The sequence below is a fragment of the Lactuca sativa genome, chromosome 5, assembly GCF_002870075.4.
Source record: "Lactuca sativa cultivar Salinas chromosome 5, Lsat_Salinas_v11, whole genome shotgun sequence".
In the NCBI taxonomy this organism is placed as follows: Eukaryota; Viridiplantae; Streptophyta; class Magnoliopsida; order Asterales; family Asteraceae; genus Lactuca; species Lactuca sativa.
The window spans coordinates 144606939-144628195 of NC_056627.2; the positions used below are offsets into that span (position 1 = coordinate 144606939).

At 32.9% G+C, this 21257-nt stretch overlaps 1 protein-coding gene across 1 annotated transcript; it reads right to left on the reverse strand.

The window, feature by feature from the left end:
• Positions 1 to 7427: 7427 nt before the first annotated feature.
• On the reverse strand, positions 7428 to 12515 carry LOC111920367 (uncharacterized). Its single transcript, XM_023915933.3, has 6 exons — positions 11298 to 12515; positions 10866 to 10981; positions 10444 to 10768; positions 10118 to 10312; positions 9865 to 9965; positions 7428 to 8138 (listed from the first exon to the last, which is right to left on the reverse strand). Exons 1-6 carry the CDS (start codon positions 12345 to 12347, stop codon positions 7691 to 7693), a joined length of 2235 nt encoding a protein of 744 aa, XP_023771701.1. The 5' UTR covers positions 12348 to 12515; the 3' UTR covers positions 7428 to 7690.
• Between the last annotated feature and the right edge of the window lie 8742 nt (positions 12516 to 21257).

The window sequence follows — 21257 nt, forward strand, 5'->3', positions numbered from 1 at the left end:
TTCCTGCTTCCCTTTGCTCCGTCGATCACCACCATAAAACACTACTGCTATTTGTCGAATGACTTCACCCCGAACACCTCCTTCTACTTCGTGTGTTGTTGTCGAATAAGGAAAGGAAGAAACAACAAGGGAGTTGTCGGATCAGCCTCCCTCACAACCACAGACGATCACCGCTGCCTTTTGTTCCTCTACACCCACTAATATGCATAACCCCTTTTCCCTTTTGTGTTTTACAGAAACGACTGAACAAGTGGTTGACGGAGCATCTCTTGTTGTCGTGGTGGTCGTCGATAATTGACTGCCTTCAAATTTTCTTTCTTCTCTGATCAACAGAGAACCAAAGCTCCCCATCGAATTTGATCGTTCGTTCACTTGTCGGTTTGATCAAGATGGAGCCCCTTTTCCCCATGGTTGTACCATATAGATAGGATCGGGACCTCCAAATTAATTAGTTGATCAAAATAAACCATTTTTGAGGTATTTAATCAAATCAGGTCCCATTTGATTAAATCACCACAAAGAGGTCCCTATATTGTTTTAAAAGATCAAAACTGTTCCTTTTGAGATAATTTATCTGAAAAACAATCCCATGTTAGTTAATTACAAACATCCCTTTTAAATTTAAATTATTTTAAAACAGTCTCTTTAGTTTAAAATACTAGAAAAATAGTCTCAGGGTTTGTTTTAGCTAAAAAAAGGTGTTGATTTCGGTTCCCTACGTGAAGCTTCACACGAATGAACCAACTTTATACAAGTCGAACTCATGCTTCAAAGGTGAGTTTCTACGGCATCTTTTATAGTTTTAATATTTAGGGGATAATACATGCATGCCTATTAAAGTTTTGATGATTTTCAAGTTTTATACACATAATAGCATCACATTTATTATTTGTCAAAAGTTAGCAATCTAAAATGTATAACTTATTAATAAATCATATAAGTTATGGTAGAATGCTATAAATGACATAATTACACCTTGTCGTGATATATTAATTAAAATTAATAAAAGTCAAGATTTTAAGTAGTTTTCTATAAAGATATAAGTTATTTGATGAATCATAAATTGTAATTCTTGTTGTATATATGCACGAATATGTTGAGAAAGCATGAAAAGATATTATACATATAACCAAATATGGTATTCAACATAATTATGTACAAAAGAAATGAACATTGCCTTAAATGGTTAATAAACGAAGATTGAACATGTCAAGTGAATTATTAAAATGATAGATTAATAATCTTCTACTTGTATATTTGTGTTTTAAACTGTGTGATTTGGATCATTTTCAATTGGTTGAAAACATGGAATTATTCAAAAGGTAGCCATCACACTGTCCAAACTTTGAATTAAATTCATAATTATGCTTAGAAACTCTAAGTTCTAAAAACCTTAAAAACTTAAGATTAGAGCTTGATATCCCTTGTATGAATTATGAGTTGGTTAGTCGACAAAAATCTCATGGGAGTTTGAGACTAGATCTTGTGTGTTAAATCCTAGAATCGTTAAAGGCAGGATTCATGTTGTGATACTTGTCATTCCTTGGGATCAAAATCCTAGAACCAACCCTAGCACTATAATCGTTAATCAGGGAGGGATTTATAGTGTAAATCTAAGTGTACGACATTGATTTATAATAATGAATTTTGGTGTAAATCTATGGCAGATGGTATAGATTTATGTGGGTCGATATTCTCCGCCTGTGCTTGATAGCTACAACTTCGTTTGACGAGACTAAACTGGCACCAAGTGTTATTTCTTTGTTACTACACTACTTTTTAATGCGTTAGTAATGATCCAGAAACCTCTATTCCTTCTGCCCTTCCGGGGCCGGAACTATTGTCCGTTATAGGCTCCCCTTAGAACCGGAAAATATATTCTAGAAAATTGTAAGACTAGAATGGAATAAGCCTCTCTCCAAATTGTTAAGTGTTTAAGATTAATTCAATTGGATAACTAAATATTTGATATAACACAATTTCTCGTTATCAAATATAACTTAATGTTTGGTCGTTGGAAAAAAATGTTAGTGTTGTAGAACTTTTAGCACACCCTTTTAGCGATGGTGCAAAGGTGTCGTGTTGAAGTTCAGTTACGAGCTCATTATAGACCCCATATTTGTTTTGTTACAGTATTAAATTTACATTTGGTTTAGATGAGGTTTTTGTTAATTTATACTAGTTGGAATAGACTGTATTCGGTGGGATAGTTTGTGACTCAAAAGGATAAGTGTCAATACTAAAAATTAAGTCATATAACACTTAATTAACAACATGACATGATTAGTTAAGGTTTATTAACTTACATTTAATAAGTTATTTAGATAAACCCTTTGTTTTTATATGAAAACAAAATATTTATATGGGAGGAGTTTATAAATTAAGTGCCCCACTGGTTAACTGTCGGTATTTATGTTTTTATACAATAAGTGTCCCACTAGTTAAGTGTCGGTTTCTAAATTAAGTAAGATAACACTTAATTAACACCACAATATGAATTTACAAAGTTTATAAATTCGAAACTTATGAGTTTTAATAGGGATGTAAACGAGCCAAGCTTCTTGAGCTACTCGAGATTGACTCGGTAAAAGCTTGACTTGAGATCGGTTTTATCGAGCCCGAGCTGAGCTCGGGCCTAATTTTAAGCTTGTTTATTAAATGAGCTCGAGCTCGATCCTGTGTAACAAAGATCGATTAGGCCCGCGAGCCTAAACGAGCCTATATATAAATATATTATATATTTTATTTTTATATTTTATATATTACAATAGATATTTGGAAAATTAATTAATTATTGAATTAGATTTTGGGTATAACGTAAGAGGGAGTTTCTTCGCACTTTCACCATTTCAAATTAAAAGAAAAATGAGCCGGCAGCCGCCACTAGTCCTCACATCCCTCTAGTGTTTTGATTCGCTATGATTCAATTAATCAATTCTATTCGACATTCTGGCGATTCCTATCGGCGGCGAGCTGGCGACCACGTGCCACAAAGACCACCAGACGACGATCTCCCATTGATGTCCGCCCTAGTGTCCTCCATTTGAGCCTTGACATTCGACATCGAGCACCATCACTCCATCGGTCCATTAGTCTGACCAACGACAACTCATCTTCACTATCATCCTTAGCTCCGATCACCTCCATCGTCTTCTGATGTAAGTTACTTCCATTGTTCACTCATATGTTTTTTTCGATGAGTCTTATCATAGAAGGAGGGGATGTTTCTAAGGGTGGTTACCCTCTTCTGTGCCCATGATCTTCGATTTCCCCTCATTATCAAAAGCCCTTTTCGATCCTCAAAGTATTTTTCCTATATACATACAGAGTGGATCAATGTCTGTTTCTTCATGCTTCTCTTTTCTTTTCTTAAACTGATAAAATAGTTATCTACTCAATTGAAAGAATTCACATCTGTTTGTTTTTTCTACTCAGTCGAAGATAGCTTCTGGGATATAAGGGATTGTTGTCAATCTCTATTTTTCTATTGTTTTATTGTTTCTCTCCTGGGATATATTAACTTGGTTTAATTGAAATACTACTTTTAATTGTTAAGTCTAGATTCTTAGCAGATTGTGTTGTGGGTTCATATCTTTCTACTTGATGGAATTATGAATTCTAGTTTTAAGTTTGCATATTTATAGTTTTGCTAAAGATAACTCATATTATTCACTCTTTATTAATTAAAGATCTTTATCAGGAAAATTTATTGTTTAATGCTGATCAATTAAGAATATATATTAAATTTATATATTTTGACAAATGGTCTTTCATAAACGATGCTACATATATTATGGATGGTGATGTGAGTTCAGATCCAATGGAAGGGGTTGAGAATAAGGAGCAATCTGCTCCCATAAATGTAGAGGCTGATGAACATTCGCCTCCTTAAAATCATATTCCAAGTCAAAATGCAGAAATCCAAGCGGTAGAAGAGGAATTAGAAATGAAACCAAAACGAAAAAAAAATCAAAGACATGGGACAATTTCACTGTAGTGGCTCTATCTAGTGGTACCAAAAAAGCTTAGTGTAATCATTGTAAAACAAAGTTAACTTATGATGATAGCAGGACTACATCAACTTTAAAAAGGCACTTGCTTATATGCAAGCAACATAAAGATTACGAAGAAAAACATAATTTATTGAATTTTCCACTTATTAAGTCTGATGGAGATGCAGTACATGAGAATTTTCCTTCATTGATCAGGCTTCATGCAAAGTATGATAGTAACAAAATGAGAGAAGCAATAGCTACTTGGGTGTTGGGTACCGAGCAACCTTTTTGTGTAGTGGAGGATGATTTATTCGTGCATATGATGAAGACAACTACTCCATTATATGAGAAACAAGCAGGACTTCAACAAAAGCAGACTGTTTTAAGATATATGAGCATGAGAAAAAAAACACTGAAAGCTCTTACAAAAGCAGCCTAAAAAATCAGTTTGACCACTGATTGTTGGAAGTCATCTCATCAGAAGATTGAGTACATGTTATCACAGGGCACTTTATTGATCATCATTGGAGGTTTGATTTCTTTTTCTATTTTTTAATAAGGCATGTCTATTTTATTTAATATATTCATATTGGTATCTGGACTTGCTTTTGTAGATTGCAAAAAAGTTTCTTGAGTTTTGTACATGTTCCTCCTCATACCGGACATGATATTGTTGATGGTATTTATAGATGTTTGAAGCATTGGGAAATTAAGGACAAGACATTCACGATATCTGTAGACAATGCTGCATACAATGACAGGGCATTGAGAAGACTGAAAGAAATTTTTTCTAGAGTGAGAAAATTCACGTGTGGTGGGAGGTTGTTTCATGTTAGATGTTATACACACATTTTGAATCTTCTTGTGAAAGATGGCCATGCTATGATTGATTATGTTATCGGGGAAGTTCACGAGGGTATCGCGAGACTTCAAACATTCTCAAATAGTGCACATCAACTGCAAAATACAAGATAGAAAGTTATTGCTAGATGTTCAAATACGATGTAATTCAACCTATGATATGTTGTCGGCTACATTCAAATTTAAAGATGTTTTCCAAAGGTATACATTACATTTTAATAAAATAGTTTTGAATGTTGTGATTTTTAGATTTTCAAATATTGCACATCAGTAAGTTTTTGTGATTTTCATAGATTTGCGGAGTACGAGCTGCATTTCCATCACCTGCCTAATGATGAGGACTGGGCGCATGTGGAGAGTATATGTGAAATCCTGAAGGTTTTCAAGGTGTATATTACATTTATTTAAATGTTATTTTAAATATTTTATCATGCCGTATACTAAAGCAACTTATTTTTAGGTATGCATAAATGTCATTTCTAGAAGTGATTATCCAACATCCAATCTGTATTTGATTGAGGTGTTTAGAGTAAATGAAACTTTGGATAAATGTGCTCTATCAAAAAATGATTTCATTTGGACTATGGTGACTAAGATGAAAGATAAATTTGAAAAATATTGGGGGAGTGCCATCTTGTCATGGCTATAGCTTCAATGTTAGATCCAAGATTCAAAATGAAGTTAGTAGAATTTAGTTTCCCAACCATATACTCCAATGCTGAAAAGAACATTGAAGAAGTGAAGAAAGCACATTATGAAATGTATGAGGAGTATTTGGAAATACATTGAAGAAGTGAAGAAGGAATTGATTCATTCAAGGCTTTGGAGTGGTGAAATGTTCATAAACTAAAGTACTGTGTTTTATGAAAGATGGCTATGGATGTGCTTGCAATCCCGATTTCTACCGTTACATTCGAGGCAACATTTAATGATGGGGGTAGAGTAATTGATCCATACCGATCTTTATAGGCACCGGACACTATTCAAAAGTTGATTTGTGGAGGAGATTGGATTAGACATCGTTATGGAATCAAGAAAAAATTGAAGGTACATTTGATAAACCTAAAACACATGAGCTAACAACTGATTATTTAAATTTATTAATATTTGGTCGTGTTTGTGGGTTCTTTTTACCAAAGTAGGAAATGCCCATTGATGTTTTATTACCTATAGGGACAAGTAATACTTAAAGGTGTAAGCCATTTTAATCTACTTATAATCTTGTTGTTTTAATTACATTATATTGCACATCTCATAAAATGTTTTAATTTGCAGATTTTGTTGGATTGAATTTGCTTCAAACAAGATTGGCTTTCGAGTTTTGATAATATGTTATGTTAAAATTTTATCGTTTTTATAGTATTTTTGTAATTTAAACTTCCATGATAGGAAGATTTTCTTTTGGATGATTTAATTACATTTTAGGTTTGTATGTTAGAGTTTAAAACTTATGTAATTTGAAGATTTTGTTTATGCATCTTGGTTGGAATTTAAGTAGACTGCACCTAGCTGAAAGTTAAGTAAATTCGTGGTTTTTTTCTTGGAATTCATTTTGTAAACGAGGTTTTAACGAGCTCGAGCCAAGCATAAGCTCATTTAGGCTCCGTTAGACAAAATGAGTCGAGCCCGAGCCTATGTATTACTTCACAAGCCGATCTCAAGCTCTTTATTTCGGGCTCGAAACGAGTCAATCTCGAGCTCAAGCCATACAAAATTTAAGCGAGCCGAGCTCGAGCTTGGTCAGGCTCGGGCTCGGCTCGGATCGTTTGCACCCCTAAGTTTTAAATATAAACTATACAAATGCTTGTACAAGGTTTCAAGAGTAAAATTGGCTATTTTATATTTTCATAAAGCGTGATACTACTTTATTTTATACAAATTAGTATTCAAAATCCTTATATAAAAAGTATTTTGGTCATGAGAACCATAAAATTTTGATATAAGTCTGATTTACTTATATATTTATTAAATGGTATATTTTTGGATTTAAGGAAACGATATTTCTAAATGAGTCTAGATAAACTTTTATAACTCAATTATTTTATACTTTATATAGAAAAATACGTATTTATAAAAGCTGGCCAACCAAATAAATTTTATAAAACACTTTTGTGTATAAAAATATTTTGTGTCAAAACCTGCAGAATTCACCAACAATTTTGTTGACGTGTCTTAATGCATGTATTATGAGGTTATTTAGAAGGCCGAAAGTGTTCGCATAGAAGACTCTATTATTTTTATCATATATTTGTAAACATTGGATTATTATGCAATAACTATTATCAATGTAATTTCAATTTCGGTAATAATAGGAGATTTACGTCAATGTATGTTCAATAACTGTGATCGCTAATTTATGTAACATATCTCGCCGTTTCCGCCGGTTGCCGGGGGTGTGACAGATTACGGTTGCCGGGGGTGTGACAGATTACAGCACCTTCGAGCTATGACCGTAGCTCTGATACCATGTGTAAAACCAAGTGTAATCAAACAAACCTGCTACTTCCTTGTTTAAAGGGAATACAAAAATAGAGTACCAAAGAGGAAAATGAAAACAGGGAACAACAGGGAGGTACAAAAGTTACTTGCTGTCAAAGCTCTATTGAGAAGCTAAAGTGAGTTCCAAACGAAAAATAAAGAAAGCGTTGAACCCTATTTATACTAAGAATTTGAATCATATACTAAAATTGGGTAAATAAACTAAGATATGGAAAATTTACAAAAATGCCCTTTGACCCTTTTTTCTTTGAATTACTCCAACAGAAAGAAGTGTAGGAAATAAAATCAAAACTAATTTATACAAATGGTTCATGCCCAATCATAAATAACAGAAGCTATATATGTTCAACCTCAATCCCTTGAACAATAAGCCCTCTAGGCAAATTGTTATTGAAAAAGGTTAATAAAAGTTCATCTGGAAGCCGTTTAGTGTTAGTATTGGTTTGAAATTCCCATACTTGTACTTCCATCCAACCATCATTTCTTTGTTGTGGAAGTCCTTTTATTTTGGGTCTATTCAATGGGTTGTGTGTGTTTTGATAAACCTTTCGTCTAACCACCGGAGTTTGAGGACTAAGAAAAAAAATATACCATGAATGATTCCTCTCATAAGTACGTCTAGCAATAACATCTGTCACTTTCACAGGAGCTTCAAATCCAAAATGGTTTTCTTGTAATTTGTAAACAAGGTAAACTGCAAATGTTTTTTCTGGTGACAATAATTTGGATTTGCAGCTTAACCAAAAGCTGCTGCCATGAAGATCAAAAGCCACTTCTTCAAATCTGCAAAAAAAAATTGCATTTATAGTATTTGATCACTTCTCTAAAAGGAATTTTCTAGAAGTTTTTTACTTAGTATCTAGCCTAAACTTGGATGGTTTGACTGTGTTAAGCTATGAATTAGTTTTGAAAGTTTGAGTTTCTAGTTAGGCTGAATGGTTTAAATGTTGGTGTAGAATGAGTAGAATTGGTTGATTTGATCACATGTGATATGGAGGCTTGTACTAGGGATAATAAATGCAGATTTCTCTTGACCCATATCTACTAAATTGTTACCCATATTCTCTAAATGGGGTATAAGAATGGTGTAGGGTTCATTTTTTTGGAAACTTTTGGAGATAAAACAAATGTTGTATCTAAATAGGGTACACTTATGTAGACGTAATGAACTTAGGGTTTGCATTCTTTGAATAATTGTAGGGTAAGTGGTTCAAATGTGTCATGTCATTCTCTTTGCTATGTGTCTAAGTTCATATGACATCATAGACTCGGTCACCCTTCTAGGTGAAGGAATCTTGATTTCAAGAAGTGACACACTTAGGCCCCGTTTGATACGCATCTTTCCAGGTCCAAACAGATCTTTGTGGCTGAATGGACCGGAAAGACTGTTTGATTTGCACAAAAGAAGGGGTCTTTCCCGGTAAGATATGTCTTTCCCAGAAAGCCCCAAAATCATGTCTTTCTGGCTGAATGGGCTGGAAAGACAATTATACACCAAACCCCGTCTCTTTCTTTCTTTATTGAATTATTAATTTTTTGAAATAACTTTTTTTAAATTTATTTTTTATTGAATTATTACTTTTTTTCATCATTCAGCACAGTCAATCAGATGGTTTCTTTCCCAGACAGCACTTTACCAGACAGCACTTTCCCAGACAGAAACTATCAAACGGAACCTTACTCTATAAGTACAATTAGATATTGATTGAGATGGGTACATTACTTCTCGAAGTTCTATTATGGGAATATGGGTTATTATTTTTTTGTCGTTGGAATTTATTGGAAAAGTTAGAAACAATCCACTATTTCTATATCCTCAATAGAGGTTGGATACCATGCTTTGACTAAGGCACGGTGTGAAATTTTGTAGGGTGTAGGGCTCATTTTTTGGAGGGGAAGTGATTCGTACATAACAATTTTTCTCCATACACAATAATTTATGTTTTATAGAGTTACATTATGTTAAAGCACAAATTGTTTTGAACAGAGAAAATCTTTTGTGTACGAATCGGTTCCCTTTTTGGAGACAATTCACCTGAAGTTTCTCTATATTCTTCGTTACTCTTGTTCATATCACAAAACCACTACTTGTTGAGCCTCAGATATTTCATGTTTTTCTGAGTTACGTTAATCATCTTGTTAATGTTTAGGTTAAGTTTTTATTTGTATTATTTATGTAGTGAGTTTTAGAGTTGTAATGGTTCTAAACATTTGTATCTAATTTGATCTTGACAACAACTGTTAAGATCCTTAAAATTTTTGAGTATTTCTTGTCATTTTGGTTGCTTTAAGATTTGAAAATTTTCATGGGTTTAATATACTAGAAGGCATCTTAAGTGTTAGGGTGTCGATATGACTCTTATAATTGATTTCCTAAATGTTCTTAAAATAAAGAAACACAATGGGTACTAGAACCATAATTTTGTACTAGAAGGTATCTTAAGTGTTAGGGTGTTGAGACTGCCAAACATATACAAGAAAACAAGATGGGAGAGATAAAGGAAAGAACCTTAATTCGGGTAAAGACTGCCAGCTCCACTCTTGTTTTCGTAAACACGTTCTTGCTGATATCATAAGACATTTCTTCCCATTTTTTGCAAGATATAGCCACTGTCAATCAATAAATATGTAAGTAATAGTTTTGGAATTTTGGAGTTCTTCCTTTTGAATTGTTAAACATTGATCATAGGCTCCAAAATAGCTGTGAATGAGGAAAAATTGAACGGACTATATTTAAGTTTGTCTAAAAATGGTAGGATTACCTCTTTACAATCCTGGATTGGGAACCCTTTGCAAAGAATAGAGTAGAGTTCCTTCTTTGTTGTCCATTGCACATTATCTTTTGACCACTTTATAATTTCTTCATAGTCACCAGGCAACTTTTGTTCCCAATATGTTTCAGAATCTGATATGGTCTGTATATCCATCTCCACATCCTTTAACACTTCATGCTCCACCTATATAACTTACATATTAGACTTTCATCCATTCTGAAAAAATTTCCTCAAAGCAACATAAAAAATGAATGTGACCTAAAGTAACATAAACAAAATCATCTAGATGAATAAACCATTATTTGTCAGCTTACTCTATCTAGAGGAAGAAACTCAATGCCTTCTACTGCCAATGGATATCTGGATAGAAATGTTATTTCAAGATCAATATTTCTCCTGTCGCTGGTAAACTGATACAATTCAGCCATCAACCATCCATCTTCTCTCTTATCTGCTAAGTACAAAGTCGAAGACTTTGTGTTCCCAGACAATACGTAGTTGAGTCCTAAATAATCCAGATTTTTGTAGCCAAGATTAAACACAAGATTTACTGTGTATGTGGTATGTGGTGACAAAAATTGTGGTTTGACATGTGTTTTGAATTTCCTACAGAATGGTGGATAGTAGTCTACGGCAAATCTGCACAAAGATTGGAGAAAAAGCATATATTACTATTTACTAGTGAATTGAAATAATCTGAAAAGCCTAGAGACAGAAGGAGGAGGGGATAACTAACCTTGATTTAGTTTGACCAGGAGGTGCATACTCGGATGATGAGAAGCGAATAGGAGTCATACATTCTTTTGCGGATATCATTTCACAGTGTTCTCCATTCTTATTTAACCAAAACCACTGTCCATTAAAAGAGCACAACGATATGAGCAAATTTATGAGAGTAGATATTTGGGGAGCCAAGATTTTCTTTGTTTTTTGAGGTATTGCACATATTTTGTAAACATATATAGTAAAGTAAAGGGAAATCACATGCACATATGTTGGTTTGTAAATTCAAATCTATCCATGATAGATGGATTTTAGTGTGTTCTATGATGGTGGATGTAAAAGGGTTTCCGAGAAGTGCTAATTAAAATTTCATAAATTACATTTTACAATTCGTAAAATAATTAACAAAAATTGAAAGCATCATAATACAGATATAGATAATCACCGTTTTTCCCTCGTTTACGAAGATTCCATTGGAGAGAAGCCTCTTTAGTTCCTCTTTGGATCTATACACCAGAGGAGGTACTGCAGTCTTGCTCATCTCATTATAGTCTATTGGTGGTTCCACCACTTCATAAATCTCCTGAAACCGAAGCGCAATCTCAAGTTTTTCCACAACATGATACATCTTTGGTCGTACTTCACGAGAATTTTGCAAACATTGATAGGCAATGTCTGAAAATGTTTCCAATGAATTCATATCCATTTGTTGCTTCAAATCTTTAAAGATAATCTCATCTAATTTCTTTTGTTTGCATCTCTTTTTCCACATTCGCACTAAACTCTCACAATGACCATTTTTATATTCGAAGCATAGTCTCCCGCACAATACTTCAAATAAGACAACTCCAAAAGAGTATACATCTGACTCTTTCGTTAGGATGCTCTTCTCCGCATAAGTCGGATCTACATACCCAAACGTACCTACAACATTTGAGACAAGAAAGGTGTGCTTCTGATTAGCGGGACCTATTTTCGAAAGTCCCATATCTGAAACTTTAGCATTCCAATTCTCATCTAATAGGATGTTGGAACTTTTAATATCTCGATGGATGATTCTGTGTTGTGTCTCATTAGGATCATGAAGGTAGCACAATCCGATTGCAGCCGCAAGGCATATCTTGAGTCGTTGTCTCCACGTGAGAGTAGTGCTACTTAGATGGCAATCGAGGCTTCCATGATAGGCATGCTCGTATACAAGGATCTTCTCACCATCATCATCGCAAAATCCCACAAGAGAGATGAGATTTTCATGTGTATAGCGGGAAAGCATTAGGATCTCTTTAAAGAATTCAGGGTCTCCTTGCCCATAGCAACGATCTAAACGCTTAACAGCAACCATTCTTCGGTCCTTACAGTTAGAGAGTACTCCTTTGTAAACCATCCCAAATCCACCTTTTCCGATAACGTTGCTCGTATCAAAGTTGCCGGTGGCTGACTTTATATCTTCCAGTTGGATTTTAAGATGTTGAAACTCCTCTAGAAAAGCTTCCATTATTTGTGGTGATTACTAACATGAAATCAAGTTTTCGAATCGACTGCGTAGAAGGAGATTGGGATGAGATGCCTCTTTGTGTGAAGTTGGTGTGTGAAGACTCAAAATCAACCTATTATCAACGGGTCATGTGGCTGAGAATTGATTTTTTATTTTTTCTGTAAAAGGTGTTTAGTTGGAGGCTCCATTATCACTTAACAAATAGCAAAATGACAAATGGTGGTTGGTCAATGTCTTAACTCCACGCGAAGAAGCAAAATGCAAGTTCGTTTTCAACACAACTTTTAGAGAAAATCTAATATATCATTCTAAACTTAAATACTACATTAATATCTTTATAAAATTTTAACTTAATATATCATTTCAAATTATATATATACTAGTGGTGTATACACGCAAGCGACCATAAAAGTAAATTTTTTTTTTTGACAATTAATTTCGTTCATAAACATGTCACTGTCGCTTTTGCAACAACAAATAATTTTAACATTTGCAATACATAGAGAAATAAATATTTAGTATGCATAAGTTATGCTTATTTATGTAGTTATTTTTATCATATTTTTTTTATTAAGTACTTCAAAATGTTATGACGTTTTCATCTTAGTTTCTTTTTTTTTTCAGACATTTTTAGGAAAAAAAAAAGTTGTTTTGAGTTAAGAAAAATAAAATACATTATGGTAAACATTATGTTTATCAATTATAATATTCTTTAAATTCAAGTATCTTTAAATCTTTAAATATTATTAAAAGAGAAACTTTGAGACATCACTTTCAACAATCAAAGTCATTGATTGTGTTTCATTCATATCTTTTCCATCTTTAGATCGTTATGCTGACATCATCATTTGGTCAATCTTTTTTTTGTCCACCAATTTTATGAAATCTATTGTTGACAATTACTTTTTAACATCAGAAAATCTATTAATGACATTTAAATCTAACCAAAAATAAAATTATTTTTAAAATTAGGAAATCTATTAATGACAATTAAATCTCACCAAAAATAAAATTACTTTTAAAATTGAGAAATCTATTAATAACAATTAAATCTCACCAAAAATAAAATTATTTTTAAAATTAGGAAATTTATTCATGACAATTAAATCTCACAAAAAATAAAACTACTTTTAAAATTAGGAAATGTATTAATAACAATTAAATTTCACCAAAAATAAAATTATTTTTAAAATTAGGAAATTTATTAATGATATCATCATTTGGTCAATCTCACCCCTCATTACCCGTTTCTTTTGTTCTGGTTTGAAAATCACTAACAAAGGCATTATTTTATTTTCAATTTATTGCAAGGGAGAAAATATGAAGATTAATGGTGTTGGAAGATACATAAGAAAGATTCTCCCACTAATTTCAATGATACGTACGTCTTCTTTCACAACGATTCAATCGATTCTCCCTTCTATGACCTCGAATCCAGATACAATTTCTCTTCCTATGTCTCTATACGCAGACAATCCATAATCTTATCTCTTTGATTCCTCCTTATATAACCTCGAATCCCTTTCATCTTATCATCACAACCGCAAGCACTCATTTATTTCGTCTCCTTCCCTTTCTTCATATTTCTTGCGTTTCACCTTAGGGCTCTCCTTCTTCCAATCAGTTATTTGTTTCTCCGCACAACAACTTATAATTGATTTGTTATGTTTCAATTTCTGGTGTTTATTTCTCAATTTTGATGAAAAAAACCTAATTTCTACACTTGCTTTCAGGAATTAAGGGAATCGTCGCTCCTTCTCCGCCTCCCTTTTTCTATCCGTTGTAGAAACTAGAAAGACGACATACACACAGTTAACGCGTTCGTCTTTTTGATTTTTTCATTGGTTTGTTTTCTACACCACTTCAACCTCTTGCTTTGCATTTTATACCATTTTTGTTACTGTTTTCTTCTTTTCCCTCATTTTTTCACCATTTTTTGTTTATATATATATATATATATATATATATATATATATATATATATATATATATATATATATATATATATATAGCTTTTGGGTGCTTACTTTTTTTCTTCAGGGCTATCTTGATGTTGATTTTGGGTTTTTGTTGAACACAATTATGATATATGTTCTTGATGTCAACTGGCATTCAATACCTCAAGAACATATAACACCATCTTGCAAATACCATTCTTTTATGGTATCAACAGATGAAGATAAACAAAAAAAGGAATAAAAAAAGAAGTCGATTTGCATCAGGTAGCAATTCAATCTTCAAATATGTTTCTTGCTAGATTTTTGTTGTTGTTAGTGATGGAACAAGTAATATGATAGTTAAATATATCTTTTTTTGTATTTGCTTTTAGTTGTAGAAAACGATAGAATAGACAGATGTTGTCAAAAGATATTAGGTGAGTTATTAGTTCAAGAATTCAGTTTGATTGAGTAGTTGGTAAAATGATATAAAAAAATGGTCAACATTTATCTGTATGATCATAAAAAATAGAAGTGGTCAAATAATTTTATAATTTTGTCTCTAAAATAAAATGGAACTTTTCTTTTGGACTAAAAAAGAGTATCAAAAAACTCCCAAAATAAGACGCCCAACACTTAGATGAACACGCTCATTAAAAAAATAAAAAATGCTTTTATTTTTTACTGAATTTTTAATATATTTTTCCTATTTTATGTAAATACCAACCGATTTCTTTCATGTTGATCATCATCCTAGAAACCTTGCAATTGGCTTTGATGAATCATGAATAATGAATCATTAATATACTATGCTTTGGTATGACGAGGGAGATTAAATCCTTGACCACAAAAAGATTGATAGATCTTTTCATGTAATTTATGAAAAAGTTGCAAAAAAAGGTATGAATTTTTTTATTTATATTTTCTAATATTGTAAAGCAGGGACACCATAATGTAGTTTTTTAGGTACTCGAATAGAATTTATGTTTGGATTAAGATTAAAAAGTATTATGTTATCATTAAAGATTATGAACAATTTCATAAGTCTTGAAGCGCTTCAACCCATTGGAGACATGCTGTTAATATGTAAAAGTTGAGAGAAGAATATTTGAAGTTCTGGAGCATTTGAGGTTATTAGGTATGTATTGTATGTAGTTCTTTAGTTTATATTCATATCCTTAAGCCGTTATTAGATGATTAATCTATTGAGACAAAAAAAAATTGTAATGACCGTGTACTATCAAAGTTTATCATCGGGAAAATTTGGGATTTTTATGTATAGAAGGTTGATTATGAAAACAAAATATATCACTTCAAAGAATTTATAAAATTTATATATTTTTCAGTATAACCAACGAAAGAATGGTGTTTTTCCATCAAGTTCCATTTGGCCTCAATTCTTACCTTCTTAGATAATATACCATCGAGTTAATGGGATACAATCCCCTTCACTGGAATAAAAAACCAACCGTGGGACACTATACTTGTGAATCTTTGTAGTTAGGTCATTCCTAAGATTCTTACATTTGAAGACCAAACATTTTCTATCCTTATTCCATAATATGCATGTTTTCTAAAAGTGCAATTCTTATCTAATTTATATGGTTGTATAACTTTGTATTTTTTAACAGAAGCACGAATCGCACATGATGAGAGCCGAAGTATGTGTAAAACGGATATGAAAGTGGATGTTACCCAAAAATGGATGTTGGAAAATCAATTCTATATCCTTCACTTTCATTAACCAATATATGTGCTTTCCAAGATCCAATATAGTTAATTCGGATGCATATGTTGTCAAAAAGGATCTCAGGTTTGACTTATTTATTCATTTTTAATTTCCTTATAGGTAAATTGACATTTTCATTATTAAAATAATGTCTGTGTGAAGTAAGTATGAACAAAGAGCGTTTCTTTTTTGCAGTCATCTAAAGTTTGGTAAATGACTCTTTTACACTTCTTTTTTAGGGCATTTTATTTTCATTTTTTTGTAAAATCTTTTAAATTTTGCATTATAGGAGTATTAATTATGGATTGCACATCTATACGAATTATTCTAACTTCTTGACAGCTCAATATGAAGTCACCTCATAAGAATTCGACATTCAAAAATCTTTTTAACTTGCCACCAAAGGAATTTCTCATCGGTGATTTTGTCATGCTCTCCATGAGCAAAATTAACCCTTCAGGTATACTCGGACGGTTGGATTTGACTACGGACTGCACATCTACACGAACTGTTTACTTATTATAGTTATTAATTTCATTTTTTGAAGAGTAGACTTTTCTTATATTCAAGAACTGTTGAATTTTATGCCAACTAATTGGTACACAAAACAAGGTTTTAATTGCAACTGCTTTTTTATTCTTTTATTTGTTCTTTTAGTGTATGATACAAAATTAGATGAGTTAGGTCAATGTTATGAGCTATCATGTTAGGGTTTTATATGAATTGTAGCCTTGTATTCCAAAATTTTCATTTTCATTTAACGAAATTATGTTGTTTTTCCTTTTGTTTAATCCCAAAAAGAACTTAAATGAAAATGAAAAATAACAGATAATTCAACTACAAATACAACTTATAACATTTCAGATTCTAGAGGACATTTGACGGTTTTCATATAGGTCGCGCTTGCGTTCTCCAGGTTAAAGTTTTTTACCAACTTAAGAAAAAGGAGTAGTTTGCCCGTTGATTAAAATTGACTTATATTTGGAGATATGTATAAATTGATGCTAATACTCTTAATAAATGTTATGATAAACACACGACACACAAACACGAGAGTGTTGTTGTAACTTGAGTTAAAAATAGATTTACTTACAGAATTCTTGAAAAATCATTTATGTTATTTGCTAATGTCCAATGATCGTCAACACCAGTCTTTGGTAACTTCATCACCTTAGAAAGTTGAACAATAACATCAGAGAGGAGAGGAGTGTAAACATCATATATGTATGGAACTAAAAAAATCAAGGGCTACGATAAAAAAATTGCAAAATAGCTGGAAGGAATAATTCTTTTTGAAATGTTATTTATTTTTATTTGTTTAAAATAATCTGTTGCAATGAGTCAAATGTAATTCCTACAAGTGTTTTAGGACTCTCCTACACCAATCACATTATTATTACAAATCAATAAAACATTAACTCGAAGAAAATATATAAAGTTGTAATTTTTTTGAAAAAAAAACATGAACTTACTGGAAGATCATTAACAAATCGATTAATAACACTAAAAGCTCCAAATGTAGCACCAATTTGTATTGCATTAATTGATACATCAACAAGAAGGGAAAAAGACAATTGACATTGGTTCCCAAACCTAAGAAGAGTATAAATTAAAAAGATATAGTATTGAAGGTACTCATATGGGACAAGGTCGTCCAACTAATAAAACAAAAAACGTTGTTTACAAAGAGGTCCTTCATCAGTTATAGATATTCAAACATTTCATTGTTTTTTTCAATGTTACCAATAAAACTAATTCTATTTCTGTTACTTTCTTTTTAATTATTGTGTCAACTTTTTATACTTTTATATGTATTTTTTATATGTTCCCCGCGTTTTACGCGGGTCATAATCTAGTTTATGCCTAAAATATATTTTTAGCATGCACAAGTTATACATAAACTTAAAGACTAAAATACCATTTCTTTATGCCTAGAAAACAAAAATGCTTTAAAAATTATCTTTTAGTTTTTAAATAACAAAAAGTACATGAATGTTTCAAAACTCACAAAATTAAAGACAAAAATTGCAAAGAAAAAATCTTTTTGGACCAAAGTTGTAGAAATAGAGTAAAATCTAGGACCAAAAATGTATAAAATATTGATAAAAAATAATACATATTAAATTAAATAAAAAAATTAGAAAAAAAAAGTGAAAAACATCCATTTTACCATATTTATTAGTGTAATTTTTTTATAATAACCTACTTTAATTTGTTATTAAGTTTCTCGTTCTCTGTCCTCCACTAATTCTTTCCCATTTTTCCCCTTTTCCGGTCAAAGACATTTGTTATGAGTTTAACGTAGTTAAAAGTGAAATCAAATTAAAAAGGTAAATAACCCCTTATTAACTTACCAAAAACTCATTTATTTTACAAAGTATGTAACATAAGATTTGGCATCTATAATGACGTTTACTTATTAAAACAAAATACAATTGTGATCAGAGTATTAGTGCAAAATCAATAAAGCCCTCCAAAACTTATATTCACAACAAAAGCTTATATATTGTACACAAAGAAATCCAAATACAATATACAATACCTATATTTTCTTTACTGTAAATTTGTCCCAACATAAAATATATGTACTTTCCTCTTTTCCTTGGTTTTCGCTTGGCCACATGAAAACATCAATGCAATGGGATGGGTCCTTGATATCAAGAGGTAAACGAAATGATAAAAATATTTGTAAAAGAGGGTTGTTATTTCACTTTATATACTGCATTTTGATCAAGAACTAGCAATGAGGATATGTGTATTTATGAGCAAGGGCTTGAATACCAAAACATCAAGAGAGATTAAATGGTAAAAATTCCTTTGACTAATAAATCATATGTATCAATAACCCATTGTATAATCTAATCAATGTATTAGAAAGGCAAGCTTAAAACTTTTAACCCATCGGAATACTAACCAAATTTAAAAGAATCAACCCAAGTTTTCTTGTTGTTTTGTCAACTCCAATTGACTCTATTTCATATAAATGAGGTTGAAATTTCTATTCCTTGCAAAAATGTTTAAAAAATGAATAATACTATTGGGACCTGCAAAATTGGTGAAAACAACATCATATCAACATCGTTCAAACATATGGATCTTGGTTTAATCTTTCTCAAGTGCAGTCTTGTCCTGGCTAGCTACATCTACACTTAAAACAATAATGAACAACAAATCAAATTTTAAAACCAAAAATAATTATATTACAAATTTTGATAATAATGTTTAGGAAAAACTATTCACATTGGTTGTGAAACATCATCATACTAACACACGATCCAAGGAGCTCCAATAGCCATTTTCAGCATAAACTTGATGGGTCTTCTCCCTGATCAAATACATAACCTACATTAATAAAATTCAACAACTACATTATTGATTTACTTTGTGAAAGGGTAACTTAATACAAATAATTAGAATAAATAAATGAAATTTCTTGGAATAGAACATACCTCACCCATCTCTTAGTGAGACTTGCATTGGCGGTGGATTTGAGCATATCTTTAATCTCATTTGCTTTAGTTAGATAGTGGGTATATTGTAGATAGAGTCAAATATGTCTCCACATATCCAGTGTCACTAAATAGAGAGGGATACACAGTTAAAGAGAGGGTATTGTTGTGATATGTCGTCAGGAGGTGGTGCCACCAACGAGCTTTGGGCGACATACCTGAGTGTACATCATAGCAAATTCGTTAGCCTTGCCCTAGGGACTGTTCCCCGGGAACAAGCTCCAACAATCCAGTTAGTCTAGATGGTAGAGAAGAGATGATTCTTTCTGGCCGGAGTGAACCATCTTGATGTTGTGGGGATGTGTTTAGCCATGGCGGCTGATTAGATTCTAGAATATAAAGGAGAACTCCCTTAGGGTTTCTTTTAGGAGAGAGAAGATTCCTCCAAAAGGTGGAGGACATGTTCTATTTATAGGGGACCATTAGGTCAGAAGGGCAATTATGTATTTTCCTCTTTAAATAAGGTCAAAAGGAGATTAGGTTAGGCCTTGGTCCCATCCAATTTAGGCCCAACTAGCAAGGAGCTGGTCCAGGCCTCCAAGGATCGTCAAGCGAACGCCCGGAGGTCGTCAGACAAGGCTGTCACTTTAGATCTTGAGGTCTGGATCATGCTAAATGAGCCATGCCATAACAAGTCCCCTCAGTCCGATGTGATTGGTATGGGACTGGACATAGTCAAATATTAACAATGCGTCAAAGAGATAAAAAGCACAATCGAACCTTGACCACAAGAGACGTGGTGTTGTGCGACGGGCTTATGTGGCACTGGCTGGCTTGATACTCTTTTCTTCTTGGTAGTGTGATCTGATCGATGCAACATAGTTAATGCTGGTAAGATGAAGCAGAGCGGGGCTGCTAATGATGTTACGTAGCTTCGATATGCGGCGGTTGTGGTGCCAAGCTCCAAGGTTCGCCAAGTAAACATAGCGTACTCGGTCCATGATTCCCGCCTTCTAGTCACTCTCGAAAGTTGTTTATGGGAACACCATTGAGGAAAACATGCGTGCTCCGGTAAGGGGGATGGGATCTGCACCCAACGTCATGTAGCGGGTTATATTTCTATGCCCGAGGAGGAATTTGGAATGACTGGTCAGCAATGTACATTTCTCAAGTCCCCTGTAAAGGTTTTGCGAACCAAGCTTTGCTCCGTGAGCCTACTTTCGGTGCCCTATAAATGTTGTGTTGCTAGATTGGTTGGTATGCTTTCTTAAGATCATGGATTGATTTGGATTTTCCATCCCAATTGCTTTGAAACTCTTTGTGGGGTAGTAGCAATAGTAGCATACTACCCTTCTCCTCCTCCCTCCCCTCACTCTATTTTTTTTTGAAAAATCAAGTGTCCTGAGCTGCAATGCTTATTTTGGAAGTGTATTTTGTTGAATTGGGTTGCTTACCCATGAGAGTCATGGTGATACGGTTGCTTCTCGCCTTTAGTTTGCTTGCTTGTTTTGGTCTTGGTCAGTTTGATGTTGGTCTTTGGAATTGTTTGGGGGCATTTCCTGCTTGCTTGGTGGTGCATTAGAATAATTCCCTCTTTTTGCTGGGTGAGAGTTTGTTTGTACCCAGCCAAAGTTCTTTGGCTTTGTTCCAAAAGTCTACCCTCGCAAGCTCGGGGCTCGTCTTTCCTTCGAGTCCTTAGCTTGTGTTTTCAGACCGAGACCTTGGATGGTCCCTAGGACTAGCTATTGTAGTGTGATTATCCATTTGGAGTCAGATCACATTACCTTCGACCTTG

What these genes read in the sequence shown, in the direction of transcription:
- LOC111920367 (XM_023915933.3), bottom strand. Translation starts at nt 12,347, where the DNA reads ATGGAAGCTTTTCTAGAGGAGTTTCAACATCTTAAAATCCAACTGGAA. An exon ending in TCGTAAACGAGGGAAAAACG is followed by an intron (nt 10,982 to 11,297) that starts GTGATTATCTAT and finishes TTTAATGGACAG; the next exon opens with TGGTTTTGGTTAAATAAGAA. An exon ending in CAGTCTTTACCCGAATTAAG is followed by an intron (nt 8,139 to 9,864) that starts GTTCTTTCCTTT and finishes TTTTTTTTGCAG; the next exon opens with ATTTGAAGAAGTGGCTTTTG.